Genomic DNA, 23,198 nt, shown 5'->3' on the forward strand with positions numbered 1-23,198 from the left:
CCAACCCCTTGATTCAAATTTGGAGCTACCTCCTTTTACATTATAATAGCTCTGAGAATCAAAAAACTTTGCTATGGATTACTATGATAACAGAAGTTTAATATCAGAAATAAGCTTGCAAAAACACTTTTAAAAACACCATTAAACAAACAGAAGGATGGCAACTACCTGGTATTTACATCTGGAGTCTGGTATTTCAAAGCATCTCTGGGGAACTGTATGGTCTGTAGGAGTCGAACCACTGGACTGCAAAAAACTGCTGGCTAGGACTGTTTCTTCACAAATTATTTCTAGAACAAATATAAACAGCTCTTAAATCACTGAAGTAAAACCAAAATGAATGTCTAATAGTATTTGCCAAACAAGTGGAATTAAAATTGTATAAAGACCTGACCGTAAACCTTCAACTAGACTCAGAAGGTCTGGTCTCTCAAATGCCACTTAAGACAATCATCTCGCCTTATTCGGAAACTTTTTGAAGGGTTCAAAGCTGAATCATCAGTAAAAACTTATAAATGCACATACGCCAACATTCTCAGGCACATTTGACTTTTTGCCTGTTTGATATTCACAGCGTTACACTGACACAACAGAGCAAATCAATTTTCAATATTACCCCTGAGCCAGCCAGCTCAATTATATAAACGTGCAAATAAACAACAGAATTAGTGTGGATATGTTTCTGGCTTGAGCATAAGAACTCCTGCACATATCTTTCTGGATTGATAGTAAAGTTTAGTAGATTACTTCAAACCATCTCACAGAGGAAACACAAGAGTATTTATTATTTGAACAAAATACTGTGTTAGCAAGAAGGAAACTCAGATTGACAGGAAAAACAGAACATGACAGCATTATTTTTGGTTTTCTGTTTCCTGTATAAATATTTAATCTTTTTCCATATGCCATTTGCTAGTGACATTTAATTTGAATAATATGTAACGGAAACAGATGGTGTCTAGAAAAACTGCAGAGAAAACAATTCATAGAAATAGCATATCAGGAAATTAATTCCATTATTTATGATTTAAGGTCTAAGTGAAACTAATTGCCTAGCATATTTCCATTTTTTAAAATAGATTTCTCAAAATCAGTATTTTGAAAACAACCCTCAATAGCTAAATATGTAGTAAATAATCAATTTCTATTGTTAAAGCTGAGAAATAGCCTGCCCTAGTCCTCATTTTCCCACTATTTATAAAAGCCTTCCCCAAGATTCTACTAAAGGAACCTTATGGAAAAGGACTACAATAAATAAACCTTGAATCTTATACCAGTCTTCCTATAAAACTCCCAAGTACTTCAGAAAGAAAGATCTAGATTTTTTTTTTCCTCCCAAGATTCATTTGCTCCTAAACATTTATTGTAATAGAAAAAGACTATTGATGAATAACTTCTAAACAGTGATTGCTAGCATGCATTTTTACAGCCAGTCTGGTATAAAACTGCATGTTGTTACATAGACAAACTGTCTCAATCCTGTAACTTATATGCTTAATACTTTAAAGCTAGCATTGACTTCATTTTGGAAAAAACAGCATTTTATCTGCAGATTAAGTGATCTAGAAGGACTATGAAGGCAGATGATGTACATAAGTAGCAACTAAATCTGTATCTAAGTTGTCTGTCCTTTAATACAATGCTGTCAGAACAATTTAATTTTTATAGAGTGAACTAAGAAACCTCTACTGATTTTGCAGAAATCACGGCAATGGACTTTTTTCAAAGATGAAGCTTTTCAGCCATGTTTCTCTCCCCCATCCACCAATTTATTGGTAAGAGTAAGCTGTTCCACCCCATGTTATTGAGAATATAATCCCTGCTCTTTTAAATGGTTACGAAGTCTTCTCCCACTGTTCATATCCTACTGCACTTTAAGTTTTTATTAGGCAAAAGCAAAAAAAAAAAGTATCTTTATCTGTTCTTCTCAGTCACAAATGACTATGCACATAAGTCAGTCTTATGGGCTCCCTGCAAAAGATGAAAGATAAGCCATTCTTCTAAGTTCCTAATGCAACAGACAACCTTATTTGAAGCATACAGTAAAAAATTTTCAGGTAAGGTTAGCAGGTGCTGTAGAGCACAACAGATGTGCTGAAATCACAGGCAGAGCCAGAACACTAATCCCACAGCCATCTTTTACTCATCTCCTTTTTCTATCTTCCCTCTGGTTTGACAGAAATGCAGCTCTTGCAAAAAAGCAATAATGGAATATATGCTGCTTGAGCTCCCATTTTGCAGACCAAGAACAGGTAGAGAAACAATTTTAAAACATGTCTATACATGCCATAGTTTTCCATTAAGGCATGTATCTAAACCAGGAAAAGATACATAGTCCTCTGCTGGTGACTTCTGCAGGATGGCACGGTAAAAGTCCTGTACCCAAACTGCCACTACAGTTAATTAACACTACAGCGAACAACAGGTCAGTTTTACTGATTCACATACAACTTTCGATTTTCTAAGCCAATACTACCAGGTCTTTCTGCTTTGTCTTGATAAGCCCTATATCCATGCACATAATATTCATGTATATCAATGCAGCTTAGAAAAGCAGAACCAAGAGGCTCAGCCCAGCAGCACGATACATACATGATTACCTTGGCTGGAGCTGACAGGACGAGGCAGAGAGGGAGAGGAAGGACGAACAGTAAGAGAAGAACAGTTTGATTTGGAGCTGGCAGCAGTGAGCCTGGAGTCCTCACTGATCTAATAAAGAAAGTATGCAGCGATTAAAGAAAAAACCTAAATACACAAGACACATTAGATCCTGAACTAAAGTAAGTCTACACAAGCTTTCTCAGTTTTAGTAAAAGGAAAGTTAATGCCAGCTTTTTTTTCCCCCCTCTCTTTTTTGGGGGGGGGGGGGGGGGGGGGGGGGCAGTGCATCACATCCTCTGAAGTTTCTATTTTCACACTAAGGGAATCCCACTAAGAATTCATTTACAGAAGTCATTCTGATCACTGACTAATCACTGTATTGACAAAACTAGCAGCTAGTTTCACAAACCATGAGAGAATGAAAACAGGGACACTGTTGGGACAAGATAGGTTCTGATAATAAGTTTATTACTAAAACAAGACTAACCAACTACACAGCACACAGACACACATGAAAGAAGGCAAGGAGGATTCAGATTTCTGATTCTTTCCCACTGCTAAATATCCACAACAAGAAAGTCTGGGAAAGTCATTTCAGTACTCTGCAACATAAGCAGTAAAATCACACCCCTACAATACTTGCATAAGACAAAATATGGCTGTTAAGGTCAACTGCATATTCATTGTGTACACCATTAAGTCATTTTATCTTTTCCTCTCACTTCCTCTCTCCTAAGCCAGCACAAAAAGGAAGGTCAGATAAGTACTGAAATTACACTGAACACTAAATAGGAAAAAGAGGCAAAACTAAAAGTTCATACAAAGCATAAAACCTTTAACGCTAAGGAAAGTTTAATGAATTCCGTTTAGATCTAATTTGTAGAAGTCTTTTTGTAAGCTTCTGTTGTACACAGCGCATTCTACTCCTCTCACAGCACCAAAACCCTCACCTTTTTATCAGAGTTGCTCAGTTTGTATTTCACCTCCTTTGCTTTTTGAATAGCTTTTAGCACTTCCACAGTATCTAGTTCCTTTTCTGTGGTAACTATGTTATCCAAACAGACCTAAAAAAATGTGAAAACATCAAAAAATGTTGAAAACAAGGCAGCTCTGCAATTTATTTTTATTAATGTAATAATCAAAAATCATCTTCACTTAATGCAAACTATGTGCATCTTTGTAACCATTACACAAAAAATTATCACATTAGACCCTGCTCTAACATGATAGGAATTCAGTGCAAACTCAGAAACGCTTGGTAAGCTTAACACCCTTCTAGCACAGCTCTGTTTCAATATTAACATACTATTACCCAATGAAGACAAGGTAGACCTTCGTTTAGATCCAGGAGCATAGTTGAATAATGTTAATATGGTTTCATTCTCTAAAGACCTTCTCCAACACACACTAAAGGCTCATCAAGTTTTGGAACATTCACACTACTTTCCTCACCAGGCTTTAAAAAACATTTTTTCAAATGCCAGCTTCAAAGGAAGAAGCGCACCATGGCTTACCTCCGAGGCCCTGTCCCCAAACTGAGCAAGTACTTTGGTCCGGTAATCAGGGATGATGCTCAATGGATTGCTGGATAAGACCACCTTTTCTAAGCACGGGAGGTTTCCTATATTTTTTACTTCATCAATCTGAAAGTTTTGGAATAAGGATCGATACAGATTGGCTAAATGAAAATGAACATACAGACTGAGCATTTCTTGCATAAATTACATACAATAAGCAGGAAAAAAAATCACTACAGCCACTTTTATTTATTTGCAGTTTCACCCACTGAAAGACATTGCTTGTGATCTAAAGCACAATTCAACACTGAAAATCAACAGTTACCTGTTCTATTTTGTTGTTGCTCAGATCCAAGTTGACTAATGAGTACAGTTTGTTAAGACCACACAGCCTTTCCAGCTGATTTCCTGCTAAATTCAGAGTTTTGATGTTTCCCAGTTTTGTGTGAACACCTTCTAGTGATGTAAGCTTATTGTAGGATAAGTCTAGGTGAACAAGGTTGTAAAGATGCTACAAAAGCACAGAAAATCCATGTCATACACCAATTCATTAAAATTAAACAATATCGAAGACATTGTATTATGGCTTGTTCATTTTTTTGTGCAACAGTGTTTTCTTGCTGGACACTGCCTAGCGTGAAAAACATGAAATTATTGATTACACAGGCTCAAGCTTGTAGAAAGGGAACTTCCTCAACTACATTTTTACCAACCCACAGATACAGCTGGCAGTGAATGAATTTAGTTAAAAACTAAATGTTTTATGTCAGTATTGGCAAAGAAATTAAAATATCCAGAGCAAGTAAGAAGCGCACCATTAAAAGAGTACTTGATGTTATGGAGGATAAGCTATTTGGGCTTAAACCATTCTCCATGAGAAAGATGAGCAACAAAATCCTAAAGCAAGAAAATCTGTGTTCTAAGGTCTCAGGAAGTCTGGGTGGAAAAAAAAAGTCACCTTCAAAAGCATCACTTGCCTGTAAATTTTCCACCAGAGACACCCCATTGTGACTCAAATCCAGGAATTCAATCTTTGGAATTAATTTCTAGAGGACAAGAAAAAATGCATGTGTTATATGCATTTTAGCTTATAAATCAGGCCATACACTTCCTTCACTATCAGCTGACCAACAAGCAAAGGAAAGGTATCATCTGATGCACAGCCTCTCTTCTCAGCTTTTGGTATTAAAAAAGTATTCTGTATGACCTAGTGCAACACAAGAGTTGAATCTTGCTTTTAAGAAAACCAGGTTACTCTGAGGAGCATGGTTAAGTTTTAATTTGAAACCGTTTCTCACTGAAGACAAGTTGCTCCCAGTTTAGACCCATTAACTATACATCAAACACATTAATAGGTGTTTCCATCTTATCTAACAAGTATATCTATGTTACACAGGAACATGGATAAAGACAATAGTACCAAAACCCAGAATAAGTTGAGTGATTTGTTTCCATGTTTTGATTACACTAGGCAAGCATTACAAGGTCACACAAACCTCTCGAAAATGCACTTTAACCCAGAAAGCCTTTAATTTTTGGAGGACTCAAACCTTGAATTTGATGAGGAATTTTGACATCAACATATTTGCATCCACTTCATTTTGGTTGTAATCTCACCAATGATTTGCCTTGTAGTTAAGGCCTGGACTCAGACCTGAAACACCCTAAGTCTAAATCACAAAAAAACCTGAACAAGAAAACTGCACTCCAAGTCCATGATCTCTAGTCTATGTCTAGACCATGTATGTCTACCTACAGACATAACTGCTTCCTGCTTCACAAGAGTAGCTCAAGTAAAAAACTCATGTTCATATTTGACACATGTTCTAGTAATGAATGCTAGATTTTTTTTTTTTAATAACTGATTTACAAAATGTAATTCTAAGGTACTGGCAAAATACTCCAAATTTTGTTTCCATGCTCTTCATATTGTTTTGATGTCAAGGCAGCTGCCAGCAAGCCACAAGTTTTTAAATATGCAGGAAGCTTCAGCCTTGATAACACTCCAAAGCTGAGCTGAAGAGGTGTTTTGCTCTTTAAAAAAAACAAAACAAAACACACCAAACAAAAAAAACCCCCCAACTTTTGTAAGTGGCCTAAGGCCAATGCAAACAGTAAAAGCATGTTTCAAAAAGTCAGTATTCATGGAAGTGTTGCTTACAGAGCACAGAATGACAAACTTTGCTCCTTTAGCAAAGAAAATACTGTCATGGTTTAATCCCAGTCAGTAACTAAGCCACTCGCTCATCCCCCCCCGCCACAGTGGGATGGGAGAGAGAATTGCATAAAAAAGTAAAACTCATGGGTTGAGATAAAAAGTTTAATAGTACAGAAAGAAAATAATAATAGTAGTAAGAATGGAATTACAATAATAATAATGAAAGAATTGGAATATACAAAACAAGTGATGCACAATGCAATTGCTCACCACTCACTGACTGATGCCCAGTTAGTTCGTGAGCAGCAATCACCCTCCCCAGCCAACTCCCCCCAGTTCATATACTAGGCATGACATCACATGGTATGGAATATTCCTTTGGCCAGTTTGGGTCAGCCGTCCTGGCTGTGTCCCCTCCCAACTTCTTGTGCCCCTCCAGCCTTCTTGCTGACTGGGCATGAGAAGCTGAAAAATCTTTGACTTAGTATAAACACTACTTAGCAACAACTGAAAACATCAGTGTGTTAACAACATTATTCTCATACTAAATCCAAAACACAACACCATATCAGCTACTAGAAAGAAAATTAACTCTATCCCAGCCAAAACCAGGACAAATATCAAAGTAGTAAAAGAAAAAATCTCCTAAGCATTAACTTGCATAGCTAATAAGCATGAAGTAAGTGCAGCTGAAAATCTTTCAGAAAGAAGATATATAAACTAAATGCAAAATACCTGCTGTGTAATGTACCACAGCAGATCAGTCATACTTTTTTCCACAAATTAAAAAATATTTCTTACCACTGAATCATCAATTTGAGATATGCTATTGTGACTCATATCCAAAGTTGTTAAAGTTCTCCAAGTTGGGATAACTGCTGTCACTGGACAACTTGAAGTTGCACCCTCTGGCTCCCACTGATCAAACTCAGAGGCCTCAGGCACCAGGATTTCCTATTTAAGACAAGGACACTAAAATATTATGCTTATATCTTCATTGGAAGCTAATAGTTTTGCAAACAATCCAGACAACCTTATGTAAGTAAGGAAGATTTCTAAGCTTTATAATCACCTAGATTAAAGTTTTAAGTCTTAAAATGTTAGCTGACTGGGTCAGAATTATTTTAGATCTACAGGCAGGGAGTTCCAACACTAGCAGCCAATCCAAATGGGGAACGTGGTAGAACAGAGGGACTGTGAAAATTATGGTACTGGATATCCCTTGCCAAATCTAAGCCCAGAGAAAGAATAAGACATATGCATTTGGTTCTGGAGGAGTAACAGAAGCATACATTCCAATAAAAGCATCAGAAATGTCCTTATGAAGGGACACACACAAACACTTTCTCCACTCAAAGTTGAGATTCTGAAAGGTTAGCAAACCCTCTCAGTTCCATGGTTTTAAAAGAAGAACCTGCAGCAGGCAGTACAGAGAAGTACATGGACTCCAAATGGAATTTCCACAATGGGCACGTTATTTTTGCAGGTGCTTTGAACACTCACCAGAAGTAGGAACTCACTCTTACCTTCATTGATGTTGCTGAGTATCGAACACTCATTGTGGCCAGAGCATGTTTTGATGAAGTCAGCCCTTTGATAAGCTTTCCCCCACAATGACTGATCTATTTAAAAAAATAGTTATACTACAAAGTCAGAAATGCTAGAACAGACAAATATGAGACATGGAAGAGGCAGCTAAAAGCTTCAATAGCAGATTCTCTACCAATCTGGAAAGTAGTTACAGCACTCCCTTCAAATTTCCTGAGATTATCAGGTCAGAAATACCTACATTTGGTAAAGCTAAAGCAAGACATTAGAAACACAACTACAGAAAAGTGAAATTCAAACATTTATTTGAACAAAGCTTCTTCTCCATTGCCTTTCTACCTGCCCCATGTATTCTTCAAGGTAAAACTACCCAGGCAGTTTAACAGGGCACAGTATTTTACTGTTACCAAAAAGAAATATTTCAAGCTATGGCTTTACCGGCAGACACATTTACTTAGGTATTGTAAGTTCTTTACTGTAAGAAAAAAGAAATGCCTAGGAAGTGAGGATAGTAATCCAAGCATTTAATACACTAGTGAGCTAACTGCACAGACTAAGTTTAAGATCACAAAGTCTTTTTTCTGTAGCTCAATTTGGAACACCACCAAAGGTCTGCTACAGCCTCTGTCCAGCAACCAGGTCCTTCTCTGTAGACGGTCACACACTGTGCAACCACAACTGGCACATTTGCTGGTGTATCAGGGAAACCACACTAAACTGAGACACAGAGCTCCTGCCACCCTTGAAAAAAAAATATTCTTTCCAGATTAACACTGTTAATTTTTGGAAGTATTTACTACTAGATGAAAATGTCAGTCTGGTGCCAGTCAATCCAAAACTTTTCACAAACATACAATTACAAAAGTCTTCAAGACTAAAGCCCTTTTTTTTCCCCACACATGAAGCAAAGCTACACCTGAAACTATCTATGCTCACAGGAAAGGGGAAAATTGATACTATTCTGCAATATCATCTCTGCAGTATCTTAGGCTCTCCCACTCTTCAGCCCACTGTAGTTTTTCCCACAATAAAATGTCAATAAATCACTGACTTCAGAAATCCACTTCAGTTTTTAACCAAGTCAGTCTCATATCAATGAGACAATTGTGTTCATATACTAGAAGAGGTACAGCATCCACCAAAAGTGGACACAGAGTACAGACTGCAAGACAAAGTCAGATATTATCTCTCTAGAAAGATCCAAAGTGGTCAGAAAAGTATTTCATAAAATACTCATTGAATAACTTCCACTAGAAACCCTGTCACTCACACTGAAAGCAGACCAATGAAAAAAATCTGCAAATTATCAAGCAAGAAGCACTATACCCAAAAGCATACTTCCACAAGCAAATTTAATGTCAGGACATTTTCACAAATATTTGGCACTTTCCAAAAAGTACTTTGTAATAAGAGATCCCATTAAAACCCATTTGTTAGATCTTCAAGACAATGGAAAGCCACCCTGTTTTAGGTCTTGTGTATATGCTGGAAATCACATCCTTCTTGACACACACAGTATAAGCTATTCTAAACATTTAAATTTCACATCCTTATTTCCAAGACTTGTGGGGAAAAAACACAAAACCCAAAACACTGTTTCACAAATGAAACAGCCCTTCTAAACATTGCAGTCCACAATTCTAGCACCAAATCAAAGCATACAATTCTGAGACATGCAGCAGACTGGCATTCACAGAGCCTCTATAAAATTATGAGCAGTATCTCAGTCATACCTCTATTTGATGAAGCGATTTGAAAATTGACAGATCAAAAGGCAAGAGATGCTCCTGAATGTTACTGGTTCCAAAAGGTCCCCCTGTTCCAGTGACCTAGTAATCAACATTGAAGAACAGAGTTGGTGCACATAATCCAAATTGTCCACATTTCAGATAGTCTTACACAGGCAAATAGCACAAATACAGCATCTTGGAAAGACAGCCAAAGTCCAACCAGTTTTTCAAGTGTGGAATTATTCATGAAACTTGCCGATTAACTCTTCAGGAAATGATTGTAGTTGCTCCAGCTAAGTGCACTGAACTTGAAGCACTGAACTTGAACTGCCACCTTGTGCTTGTATTTTGTAGCACATGGGGCATGCAAAAAAAAAAAAACCCAAAAAGATACCATAGGCAAGACTGACCAAGGCTTCATTTTCAGCTGACCAAGCCAGAGCAGCATTCACTAAAAACAATTTCCTTGAAACATCTGGATCCTCCAAGACAGAACAGTTTCAATTCCACTACAGGGGATGAAGTTCAAGGCATTGACAAGATGAGTTTGAAGAAAACATTAGACATTAGTACACATCTAATATAAATGCATCTAGTATTTCCATGTGGTCATTGGATTCTGGCCTCAGAGCATGTCAACAGTGTAAGAGACAGGTGGTTTAATTTATGTTTGTTGTGAGTATAATTTTGGGAGAAATATCTAAGGTTTTTTTCTGGTCTCATATGTATCTTACAAGGTCTGAAGGTCCCCACTCACAAGCATTCAGAAGTGCCAGAAATTCTGAAGATGGGTATTTTTCTAAATGATATGCTCTTCTCCAGCCAGAGAATCCTCTGTTCAGAGTATTCTATACACAGAGGATGGCAAAGGCAACTGAAGATCCACAGAAATACAAGCACAGCTGTGGTTTTGCTTTCACAACTTCCTAAGTACTCCAGTGAAGCTTCCCCCAATCCACTACTTTGTTTCCCCTTTGAACACACCACACAGTTAAAAGGAAGCTCTTCTTGTAAGAGAGGGGCTAAAAAGAGTTTGAGCTATAGCAAGCAGTGTTAAAAAAATTACTCAGGAAAAGTCTTTCCAATCCACCTATTTGGTAGGAAAAAAATTGGCTCCAGACAAAAATGATCTGTTCTGAGGCCATTTTACATTTATTCTGAAATGGTATTTTAGCTAGAAATTCAGGGCCATCTCATCTATGAAACTGAGATTTTTGAAAGTTAAAAAAAACCCAAACTAACAGATACAGTCAAAGGTGAGAAAGGGGACAGGATTTATATGCATGTATGCATATGTATACATATACACTGGCCTACGCACAGTGTGTGCAAAGAATGCAGGGTTGAAGAGAATAGTATTTATCTATCACCCTATTCCTGCTAGCACCCACTAAGATTCTGTGACTGCATCTCTACAGAGAGCACTGCTGAAGAGACCATATCAGACGATCAGCATCTTTGTTAGAGAACTATATGCTATTGAAGGTTGACAATAAACACCTGCTTAACATTGACTTCCAAATGCTTACACTTGTTTACTATCCTTAAAGTTCTTGTGCATTCAAACTAGACTCCAAAAGTATGCTAAGAATCATGTCAGTCTGGTAGAAACAACATCTCCAGTATTTGTGCAAGTATAGCTCACCTTTAAATACTTGAGTCTACAAGTGAAATCTAGAATATGACCTAGATCTGTTTTGGCATCTCCATTAGCACATGTAGGCTTCCCCTGTAGCAACTGTTGAGTGACAGCATATAACTGCAAGGGTCTGATCGTGAAGACTTCTCCAGCCATTAGTAACTGCTCTCCTGAAAAACAGAGTATGATGGTATCAAACACAATGCTGTAATGGTTACAAAAGAATAAGTGTTACATTGAAGATCTGATGTTAGAGATTAGATGTTTGTCATTTATACTCTAAGCTCATAATTGAGGTACCAAAACAATGTCCTTTTTTGCCACTTTAAACTACAACAGCTGAATTAAGAATTTTTTTTAACACCAAAATAACCTAGGTGTTCAAATGGGCACTCATCATACAAGCCTGAAGCTCCTAACACAACTAATGGCAGATTTCCCTCAACCTTAACAGGACTGGAATCAAGGTTCATTTATATAATGTAAGAGATACTAAACTTTTTCTGAGATATCCCTAAGTTCTATAGCAGTTAGGACTTACTCTATTCAGAAAAAGCAGTGCCTGCCATCTAAAAACCAGGCCTTACATCTTTTGCTACACTGCCTAAATGCAGAACTGTAGCAAGTATGTTTTCTTGGAAAGTATGAGGAGTTTCACCACACTAATACCAACGTGAACTCCCAGAACAGGAAATGCATTATCTGATAATATTTTTACAATCCCATTTCATTCTAGGAACAGTGGGAAACAGCATCCAAAAGCCTCTCTGAAGGCACCATAAGAGTTAACATGGACTACAGCAGTCAAAACACACACATGTGGAATTAATATCTTTCTCCTCTTTGGGACATCAGTTTGACTTCATAGACAAGAGAGCATCAGCTTTCATGATAAGCACAGTTCTCAGAAATGCTCTGAGGAGTAAAATTCCCTTTGGCTTCAGTGGGAGCAAGTCCAAGATTCCAGCTGCACGTTACTGGAAGGCTACACTAATATACAGCAGTCATACACCAATGATTCTGATATCAGTGAGACTGCAGGCACTACAAAGTCAGGGAAGATTTCTTCAGGAGCTTCCTTAAAATTGTTCCAAAATTTGCTGAGCAGACCCTCTGAAATGGCTTCACCTAAAGTTAATTTTGTGCCAGAACAGTTTGAAATGGCATGCTGAAAAATGCATCACCTATCACCTCAGCCAACTGGAATTATACAGTAGCATCTAGCATGTCCTTCAAAACAAAATTAGCATTGGTTAATCATTTCATATGCCTCCTGCTGTTAATGAACCAGTTAAAGCTGTTGCAGTTACAGTAAGTGCATGTCATTTTCATCTGCCAGCCTCAGAAAAGGCTATCCTTTAATTAACTGACCAGAAGGTCTCATGTTTCCTGAATTCTGGAAGAACAATACTAATTTAGATATGTAAAGTGGCCTCTTGCATTTAACACACACTGTATCAGGACTCATTGATATAAAACAAATTTCCTTACAGGTTACACTAAAACATACCAAGACAGAAAGCTTAACAAAAGCTTCTGATCACCAGTACCACATCCTATCCTTTAAGGACAGACTAGTAGGCCCTTTCCAAAACCTAAATTCACCAATTTCTCTGTTTTGTTTCTGTCACAGCTCCTCCCAAAATGCAGCTTGAATCAAAGTGTAAACAGCAAGAAAAAGGTGAATAGAAAGAAGGGGAAGAAAAAAATCTCAGTCTGACATGGAAAATTCATCTCTCTTTGCCTGGAGATTCAAAATCACAGGTATATGAATGCATGTACATAGAGGAAACCATTCCCAGTTAAATTCTTGCAGGTTCTTTACCTTTGTGGAATAGCTCTTCAGCCAATGCAGCAGTGATCCCATTGATCTCCTGCAAAGAATAAACTGTTGTAATCAAGTGTTATTTACATACTTATGGTTCCAATTTTTCAACATGTACCTTTGCTGAAGTCTCCCTTTTTTGCTGTGGCACAGGACTTTTTTTTTATAACAGAAATCAACTGTGATCATGTCTTATGGATTCCTTTGTAATTTGAAAATACTTCATAAAAATGACCTGAAATTATTTAATTTCATATTATTTTAATTTCCGACCTGGAAGATACTGAACTACATTTAAATAGTCACATCCTGCATATATTAGAAAAGGGCAACAGCAACTAGAGCAACTATTACTAGCCATCATTAGCCCAACTTGAAAGAAAGCTCTGTTTTGAAGAAACTATTACAAGTATAGTGATCTTCAAATTTTAAGACTAACCTAATGCATCAATCACTCAACATTTCCTCAGAATATCACTAATGCACAGAAAACTTCAGATTAACAGGTCTACAGCGAAGAAGATATATATATAAGAAGTAATTAGTCTTCTGGACTTCAACTCTATTATGCTCGCTGCAGAGCAATTCAAAAGCCCCTTTTCCCCATCCTACATCTTTGCTACCCTCCTGGACCTACCCAGGTGCTCAATCTCCATTCCAGACACTGACAGCTCTAGAAGGAAAGAAAAAGGCTGAAAACAATGCAGGGATTTGTTCTTCCTGAATCTGAAGGTGCACAAAGATCAGTAGCAGTATTTCCCATACAGGCATACCTCTCTGTATACTCTCTCTCTCTCAAAACCCAAATGCTCTGTGGAAGTCCAGAAATAGTTCTGAACATTTCCAACAGTTCTCTCTAAGGCCCACAAAAAGAACAAAATAAAACTATTTGAGATGGTGAAGCTTCCCCTAGACACATGCATCTCATTTTAAGGTAGCCGCAAAGGATAAATGTATTATGGATCATCACAAAATGAATATTTAATGAGTTTACTTTGCTGACAAATCCCTCATGATTCATAACAAGGGAATAAATCCACAGGACATCTGCAGCAGACAGTTCAGCTCAGTTGATGAGGCAAGCATTTTAGAAAAGCACATTCTTAGTATAACTGAAACCCCACTCACTGAGGACGAACAAAGCCTCCACACCAGTTTTGAGAACAACAAGCTAGAAGCTGCATTCCCAAAAAAATTCAACAATTCTGAATCATTTGAATAAGACAATTACATTCATCTGACATGCACAGACTTAATTGAAAACTACACTCTGTATCTCTTTCATCTTCTGGGACACAGCAGAAATTTCTTCTAAATCTATAATTGAAATGAGATTATGACTTGGACTGTTCAGTGACTAGCAGGCAAAAAAAGCAACTCTATTCCTCTGTCTACAAGAGACCTCTGTCTTAGCTCTAACTACTTATATGCATCAAACCCACAGAAGTCCATTGTTTGCAGGTGTCTCTGAACAGCAGTTTGTGGGTACTCAGTTCTTCTCTTGCAAAAGCTTCTCTTTGTAAGTTAACAAACCAAATCTTCTAAGATGACAAAGTATAAGACAGAGCAACAAAACAAGCATCCCCGTATCACTGCAGACATCCTATTCAATGTCAAAGTAACAATGATGTTCTACATTGCTGTCACATGCAACTGTTTCTCCTTGCTAAGCTGTACCTGGCTTTTCCCTGTGACATGCAAAGGCTTCAAAGTGGGTTTAATGTATTTATTTTAGGTATTTCTACTCCAGTTAGTTCTATTAACCTGGGAAGTTAAATAATCCCTACTGGAAGTACTACAAATAAGCATAGACAAAAAATATTGCAGCCTTCCTATATAAACTAATGAAGCAATATTAGGGACTATAATGGCTCAAGCATGCACATGGGCTGTCTTGTAACAAAAATATTTTAAAATAAGATCAAAGTTCTGCAGGAAGGTTATTTTCCAGTAGAATTGCTGTGGTAAATATTTAGCTTTTCTGCTGAATAACTAACTTTTTTTTTGTAAATATTTGAAAGTAGTCTAAAGTTCCAAGCAAAAACAATCGAGTTTATACCTCAAGCCAGACTCCCCTAAAGCAAAGAAATGCAGATTAAGCAACAACTTTGCTTGTAATACACAAGCACAGCATAGAAACAGGGAAGCATTCATATCCAAATAATGCTAGCTCTTTGGAAAAGTAAAAAAGGATGAATATTACAGCAAGAGAAAAAAACAGTCTAACTGAAAAACAAGAGAGGGACTAGGAAGAATTTCTGCCTGCATAAAAACCTTTGTTGAAGGTACAGCACTGAAACATTAATGAAAGGGACATTTAAGAGACAGAGTAGCCAGACAACAGAAAAATTATGCAACTTCTGAATTATCAGGAAGCTTGCTCCATCTGAATGGAATTGTCCCTACATTATCACGTGCATTTTTAATACATTTAAAAACTCTAATCCATTTTAGAAGGCTTGATCATGACAAACTAGTGCTTCTCACTCAAATCTGCAGGGCAATAGCAACACTATGAAGTAAACCTTCCACTGTTTATCTAAGTCAAACTCTAAAGTCTCACCAGGATAATTATGTTCATGTAACATAACTAAACCAGGTTTTTCTTTGTTGCTAAAACTTAATTAACACACCTAGTGGACCACTTGTGACTCACTTCTGAAGCCTTTATATGAAACCATGAAGGGCCATCTCAGCACATCCCACCCCAAAGCAATTACTGCTCCTCCTTTCCATTGAGTTCTCCAGTGCATTTTCCTCTATGAAGTTCATTCTCTCCCTTAGAACATGATGCCATACTGCAAAAAAGCCTAATTATACACAAGAGATGAACAAACAAATTGCAATCTGAACATGAAAGCAAGCCATTGCTTCTCACTTCAAGCACCCTTTACCCTAACATTGTCTGCTGGCTGGAGATATTTCTCCAGAGGCCACTCCATCAGTGTACTTCTCATGGAGAAGCACCATTTTTCTTCATCTGGGTTACTGGAAAGTATTTCAGTGTGAACCACAGCTCTAACCATTAACCACTAAGTAGGAGTGTGTGTGGATCAATTATGCAATGCTCCTTTGGAGAGCCAGCACTATTGACTTCAGCCTAACAACCAATTCAGCTTCAGATTTATTCACAGCTTCCAACTATCCTGCCAGCATTTATTTTCTCCTCTTAGAGCCCCTATCCATATTACACACCAGCACAGTATCTACTGCAATAAAAAGTGGTGTCAAAAATCTTAAGAATATGCTTTGTTTGTTACATTATGCAAAATGCTGAAAAAGAGTAGTTTCACCTATTTTGTGAAGATTCCACACAATTCTCTCCAAGTCAGAGAGCTAGGGAAAGACATTTAGGCGTCCATCTCATATGCTAAAAACATAACTTACATATAAATGAAAGTGTAGGAAGTGTGACAAGACTTTTGGAGTAGTAACAGGGAACTTGACTAGCAGGGTTTGCAGGTAGACCTCTAATTCCTTTTGTCTTTTCTCCACCAGGCTTTTGGAATTTTTTCCAATGATCTTCTTAGGAGGTAACAGATTTTTATCTATCTTCTTTTCTGAAACAAGCTGAAAGACAAAGACCAGAGTTACTACCCAACTCACCATCTGAACATGCACAAAAGATGCAACAGAACACATTAAAAGCATGTTCCCTGATTTTGGTAAGATCCAAAAATAAAATTACTTCAGTTAATTTAGCTATTGACCTCAAACTATTAGGTATTTTCAGAAATAACTTTTTATCACAAAATGATGAGAACTTCAACAACAGTGTTTTCTGGAAGAATCATTCACAGTACCACATGGTTGAATGTAACTACGGTGATAAAACAACAGAATTACCGGTGCTTTTCTGAGAAAGCAGCCCAGTCAACTTTAGTGGACTTTCCCTCATTTTCACTTGCTGTTTTTAATCAGCACTGGTTAGTAACTACCCCATGCTACTGTCTAAGGACAGTTTTATCATCCACCTCTCCCAGAAGAGAGTCTTTGCTCCAATCCAGCTTTTTGTTACCAGATCAGCTGATCATAAACATCACTCTCAGCAAAACATTTAATGACTCTAGCCTGAACTCCACTCTTTCTGATACAAGCTTCTAAGGCTAAAGTTGTCCAGGCCAACCTCCCCCAGTTCAAGAGAGAAGTGTAACAGAGGCAAGTAATATCGTTCATACAAAAAGGATTTAGTCTGCAGTTCAGATGGTATCTGGCAGATATTCTTGCTCTTTATTGAGGAAAGAATTTATGTCCCATACAACAGAACTATACAAACTGCACAATGTTTTGTAAGAGACCAAGGCCACAGTTTTAATATCTTTACCTTTTCATGCAGGTCATGGAAATCGCTGTAACGATGTTTGACTGTCCACTGATGACTGCCAACACTGACCTGAATAATGTATACCTGAAAAGAAGAAATTAAAGTAAGCGCACTGCAAAGCATTTGTCTTAGAGAAGCTGACTGTGAGACGTGCTGTTAATGTAGCACTATAAGGTGATTCTACATGCTTAAAGTATCATAGTTAACTGAAAGCTAACCCAAACTCTAAGATGAGTTTGCTGATATAGGATGCCTAATGTCATTTGCAAGGCTGCTCCACACACAAAAACATGCAGATGCTTCTTAATGTAAAGAAATGGCTTTTATTTTCGCAGCCCAAAGTTTAATAACCAAGATCTCTAAGCTACTACTTTTTCTGAAGATTTCTGCTAGCTATGTTGGTATTCATAGCTATCCACAACCCTGAGACAGCAGCATCCCTTCTTCAATCTACCAAGTTCCACAACAGGCAGAGGAACTTGGCAACCATCCTGCTGTCGCTTCACAGTTAAGCAGAAATCTGGAGGCTTAACCCTTCAGAAATCTAGACAAATCCTTTGGTTGGCTGGATGTTAACTCTTTTATTCCTTTTAGGGTAAAGCACACAAGACAGCTTCCCCAGAGTTACAATCATGGCCAAATAATCACGACGATTATCTAAAGCAACCCAACTTTTCTTTACACAAAGCTAAGTGTTTTTAACCATGCATGTACCAAACAATTCAAAATTTTCATTGCAGGTGACTTTGCAGATTGAACAGTACTGGTTCTGCAGGAAACTCACAATCTACCTTTGGATATGCCAGAAGCAAGCCATCCCAAAGAAACTTTAAAGGTACAAAATAAAACAAAGCGGAAAACAAACAAGGCTTGGTAAAACCAGTTCTACAGCTACTTGAAAATAACAAATTAAATAACTTGTGTTATCCAATGCAACTATACTCCTTGGGGAAAAAAAAACCCAACAATTTGCAATCAAACCTTGAAAGCGTTTAATACAGTTGCGAACTTCCTTACTACCACAGATCGCACAGACCTGACTCATAGCTGCTATGAGAATGATGCACATCTAGTTGCTAAACCCACATGAGGAAACAAAAAGCATCAACAGTTTCAATTTGTTATGTAAAAGGCCAGTTTTCACTTATTGTTAGTACAGACCAGCACAATACCAAACATTAAATAGAATACCACTCGCATTTTAAAAGACAAACTATATCTCATACCAATTATATTTTTGTAAGCATCTGACACTGGCTTGCTGAACAAAAACCAAGTCCTACAGAGAACTGAATCAAGATGTCTGACTAGTGCATACAGCAAGTGACACGTCAGTGTTCAGATGAGTACTGAAAACACAGATGAATGCATCCACAGAATTACAGTCTCAATTAAGGCCTGCATCTGCTTTCCCATCATGTTGTATTGGGAAACAGCAGATCATGATTATTCACTGTGCCAGTGACAAATTAGAACAGGAATAACCTGAGCATTCAAGTGTTCCTCATAACCCTGAGGAAAGCAAGGAGATACTCAAAGAAACCAGAAGATTAAAGTTAGAACTAAAGTAGTACTACATTTATAAGCCACAGTAAGACCACCATTTCTTTTTAAAAGCTGACTGCGCTAAATTATAGCAGATCAAGCATTACAGCTAAATGCAATGCAGACTGAGTATACATGCATAAAACCTCAGATTAGATGTTGAAAACACAGTAAACTTCACAGCTCCCAGCTTATGAGACAAGGAAGGAATGCCCCTTCTCTCTGTATACAATACAGTCAGAGTAAATATGTAATAAAGGTTTCGTATCCTTTTGCTGAAACAGCAAGCACTGACCAATTCTAGAAACATAGCACCGAGCCAAATGGATAGTCTGGTCAGGAAAACACCTGTTAAAATGAGTGTTTACATGCACTGATACAATTCATCAAATTAAGTCTTTAAAAAGCCATAGCATTCCCCATGTAGAATGCAGCCAGAGCCAACAGTACATATTCACCCCTCAAACAGCATCAGTACACAGAATTACAGCAACTGATTTCATATCAATCCACAAGCTGCCATTATCTCAAAGAATAAATACAAATGCAATATGCTTATGTGCTCCGAAGACCTGCTTCAATAAGCAAAAACACCTAAGTTTCTAAAAAAGTCAGGTATCCAAGTTCAATTAATTTTGAGTGCACTAATATGACAAGGCTGACAGTTTAAGATTCTTCAATAACTGCCTACCTGTCAAACCAAACGCTAGAAGGCATACATGGAGAGATGAAATTCTCACACACTGCACTGTCTCCCAGACAAATACACCATGTGAAATCTCCACCCTTATTTATGCCATAAACTGCATCTCTATTGAGCTAAAATGCAAAAGTGTTTACATTCACAGGTTTTCCTCCTCCCTGTGTCTCTGCCAAACTCTGCTGTGTAATAAATTTTGTACATCTTTCTATAAATCAGTCATTTTGGCTACTCTTACTTTGTAAAAGTGTTTTGCATATCTGCAGTGCTGTATATTTTCAGGATTTTCTAACCAGTCACTTACCCACCCATCGGAGTTTACATGGAAAACTTGCATTTCTACAGTATCCCTCATCTAACTTCATACTTCAGTACTGTCAAGACAACAAGCACCTCACTTTACAGATGACAGGCAGAGCTGACCACAGGAAGCCTGGGACACAGGTGTGACTGCAGCCAGTAGGTCCCAAATTCCAGAGCAGTGATGCAACTGCATCTCCTCCTCTCCACCCTGTCAAGTAGTCAGTTTACACCCATTCAAGGAAGCCACAGTATTTTCCTTAAATATCAAGGCTAGTATTTATATTCAAAACAGCTGCAAAAGACAAGAAAAGCAGGAAGGCAATTTTAGGCCAAACAAATGCATAGCAGGAAACAAAGCAAGCACTGGCAGCCTTAAGGCCCTCCAGCAATCAGCCAGTCTTCAGTCAGCATCTAGCTGGACCAGCACATGCAGGAGAAATACCTAGTAAAAGTGCTCATACATTTCTAACCCAACAGAAGAAACATCAACAAGTGCAGTATTTTTTCCTGCTGGACTTACCCATACCTTGCCTTCCACCCTAAACAACTCCAACAAGAATCACATTTTCAAAAGTGCCTTCAAAATTACACAGAACCGTGGACCTCCCTGATATATTTTAGAGGATTTAATCTCACAACTGTCAAACGGATGTCATTAAAATAAGTCTCCTCCTATTGAGATTATGAGCTCTGAAATACAGAGTACAACGGGAAGCACACACACAAAAAGAAAAACAACTCTTTCAAAAAACAAAGATGTAAATAAGACCACTGCCATCTTGACTACTACATGTTAATGGATAAAGATGCAGCTTGGTACTGCTGTATTTCCCTTCTCGCCTTTACCAGATTTGACTGAATTTTACACTATCCAATTTCTTCATTTCTGTGCTGGTACAGGTCTTTATCACGTCCTTAGGTGCTGCTAATCTAATTTTGAACACTAAACATAAATGCTAATTTTTGTAAAACATTCACCTTGTGAATAATTTTGTAAAATTTCTGTTTTCGTTTAAAGATTTATTCCTACATTTCTAATGGCTTGGGTCTATCTCATACAAACTGGCTGCAGGCTTAGAGTCCTGCTAAAAGTTTTAGGAGGTTTACATACAGGTAAGCTTAATGCAATGACTCCTTCAAAAATGCAGCAAGAGAATCAAAGTAGGACCAAATACTGGTAAATCTTGCCTTTCAAACACGCTACTTTTAAAGCTCCCAAGAAAAATGGCATTAAAATACCATGGCATTTCCAGAACCATAATCATTAAAAAAGAAAGCTGGCCTTGAAGAAATAAGCTTCCTTGGGATTAGCTGCAGCAGCTTAAAATGTTATCCCCAACTATCAGCTGAACACTACCTGCAGCAAAGTTATACACCTGAACTACAGCTCGATCTAGCAAATTAATGAATGGTACTACCAAAGGCTGGCTGTACCACAATACTAGCTTGCAGGCCAAAGCCCCAAAGTAGCTAACATTTCACCTCCTGTGTCCATAACCACCAGTGGAATAAGGGAGCAGATAACATTTTGACATTTTCTCAAGTAAATTCACTTGAAATTCTCATTCACTGGTATTGCAAAATACAAATGAGAATTCTCAACACCAACATTAACACTGCTGAGTCTTGGTTCACACCTGAAATCGAAGTTTCCAGTCACCATGACGCATGTCTCACTATGCCTCTTGGCTGATCAGGAACTGCGAAAACAAACTTACTTGGGGGATGAACCACATCCTAACACACACAGTGGTAACATCTCAACAGCAGCAGCAGTATCATTTCTGTGAACACACATCATGTAACTAACATAAAGAGCTGAAGCAATTTTCAAGAATTTATTTTAAGCTTCTAACAAACTCCTTCACTGAACACTCATTACATTTTTGTCTGTAATTATGGCTACTCACCACCTGACAGTCATTCCTACACAATGATGTTTCAAGGGTTGTCAACTGGAAAGGAGTTAGGCCCTTCATGTACTACAGCTGTGTAAATGCTCTGTCCTATCAAAAACTCTGAAATCACTCTCCTGTTGCTCTGTTTTCTCAGAGGCAGTAACCTGAAATATTACTTGTAACTATTACACAACTTTACAAATGCTACCTTTCTAGACCATTGCTCCCCCTTCCCTTTTCTCTTTTAGGTTCCTACCTCAGGAAGAAACCTGAATGACATTATGTGCATTCCACAAAAAAAACCCCATTCAAATCATACTAAAATAAGGTAGGAGCAGAAAACATTTTTAGTTATATAACTAAAGGGTGGTGTGGGTGAGATGTTTTCTGTCTGCAATTATGCTGAGGTTTGTTTTATGATGAGCTTCTTCCTGAAAAACAGACCAATTAACTCAGTAGAATGCAGCCAGTTAAAAAACAAGTTATACTTAATTCCTTCCCCAAACAAAAATGCTGCTGACAATCTTTTCTCTTTTTTTTTTGTAGGGTAAGAGAAAAACTGTCTACCCCAAATTATCTGATTTCCTTTGAAAATAAGGTTGGCTTTTCAAAGGGGTCTTTTTACAGTATTTTCACCTGAAGGAAACGTTTCCTACAATATTTAGCCCAGCTTTAAAAGCTATGTTTACTCAGTAACAATTTTTCATAATCATATGCACATATACATGCATGTATCTGTATAAATAGACACGGGCAAGAAGAACACGACATTTGCAAACAGCCTCCACAAAAACACCGGCTCTCCCAAAGGGCCAGAGCTGCGAGGACCTCGGGGGTGGTGGTGGGGGCGGATTTTCACCAGCCGAGACCCGCAGCCCGGCTCCTGCCCGCCTTCGGGGCAGATTTCCCAGAACACGCGTCCCTCCGCGGAGGCAGAAACCGCTCGGAAACTTCTGCCAAATTATTCTCGCTCTGGCTTTAGCGTGGGTACCAAAGCGGGCCGAGAACTGTTGCTTGGCTTCCTCAGAGCCGGCAGGGAGACGGCGGCACTAAGCAGGAGGCAGCGCAGCCCCAAGCCCGCCCTCAGCCCGCTCCCCCCGGCACCCCGCAGGCTGCCTGAGGCGGCGGCGAGGCGGGCCCGCTCCCCCACGCCTCCCCCCATCACCCGCCGCCCGGCACGTCCCTCACGGCCTCCCCCCCCATCCCCGGCTCGCCTCCGCGGGACCCCCGGCCCCGGGCCGCAGCCTCCCTCCGGCCCCGCACCGTGTAGGTCTCCACCAGCTCGGAACCCAGGACTCGGGCCTCCCGCGGGGGCTCCTCGCCGTCCTCGCCCCCCGCCGCCGCTTCCATGACGCCGCAGAGAAGCGCGGGGGACCGGCCGCCGCTGCGCTCACGCCGTCACCGCTCCTC

General features: G+C 38.6%; 1 protein-coding gene across 2 annotated transcripts; it reads right to left on the reverse strand.

Moving 5' to 3' along the window:
• Window positions 1-203: 203 nt before the first annotated feature.
• Window positions 204-23,192, reverse strand: NISCH (nischarin). Of its 2 annotated transcripts, XM_010561605.1 has the most exons (14): window positions 23,052-23,192; window positions 17,343-17,426; window positions 16,406-16,588; window positions 13,019-13,067; window positions 11,200-11,363; window positions 9,558-9,653; window positions 7,803-7,898; window positions 7,078-7,230; window positions 5,096-5,164; window positions 4,444-4,629; window positions 4,116-4,244; window positions 3,552-3,665; window positions 2,593-2,709; window positions 206-290 (listed from the first exon to the last, which is right to left on the reverse strand). In XM_010561605.1, exons 1-14 carry the CDS (start codon window positions 23,136-23,138, stop codon window positions 285-287), a joined length of 1,533 nt encoding a protein of 510 aa, XP_010559907.1. In that variant the 5' UTR covers window positions 23,139-23,192; the 3' UTR covers window positions 206-284. The 2 variants fall into 2 exon arrangements, with proteins under 2 accessions (XP_010559908.1, XP_010559907.1); XM_010561606.1 differs by lacking the exon at window positions 2,593-2,709 and having other exon boundaries at window positions 204-290.
• Window positions 23,193-23,198: the final 6 nt, after the last annotated feature.

This window comes from Haliaeetus leucocephalus, unplaced genomic scaffold, assembly GCF_000737465.1.
Source record: "Haliaeetus leucocephalus isolate CR32 unplaced genomic scaffold, Haliaeetus_leucocephalus-4.0 Scaffold148, whole genome shotgun sequence".
Taxonomy (NCBI): Eukaryota; Metazoa; Chordata; class Aves; order Accipitriformes; family Accipitridae; genus Haliaeetus; species Haliaeetus leucocephalus.

Coding starts and splice junctions, on each gene's coding strand:
- NISCH (XM_010561605.1), bottom strand. CDS start 23,138: ATGGAAGCGGCGGCGGGGGGCGAGGACGGCGAGGAGCCCCCGCGGGAG. Junction 13,068..16,405: donor TCCTACACTTTCATTTATAT/GTAAGTTATGTT, acceptor TATTCTTTGCAG/GAGATCAATGGGATCACTGC. Junction 9,654..11,199: donor GTAGACTCAAGTATTTAAAG/GTGAGCTATACT, acceptor GTTGATTACTAG/GTCACTGGAACAGGGGGACC.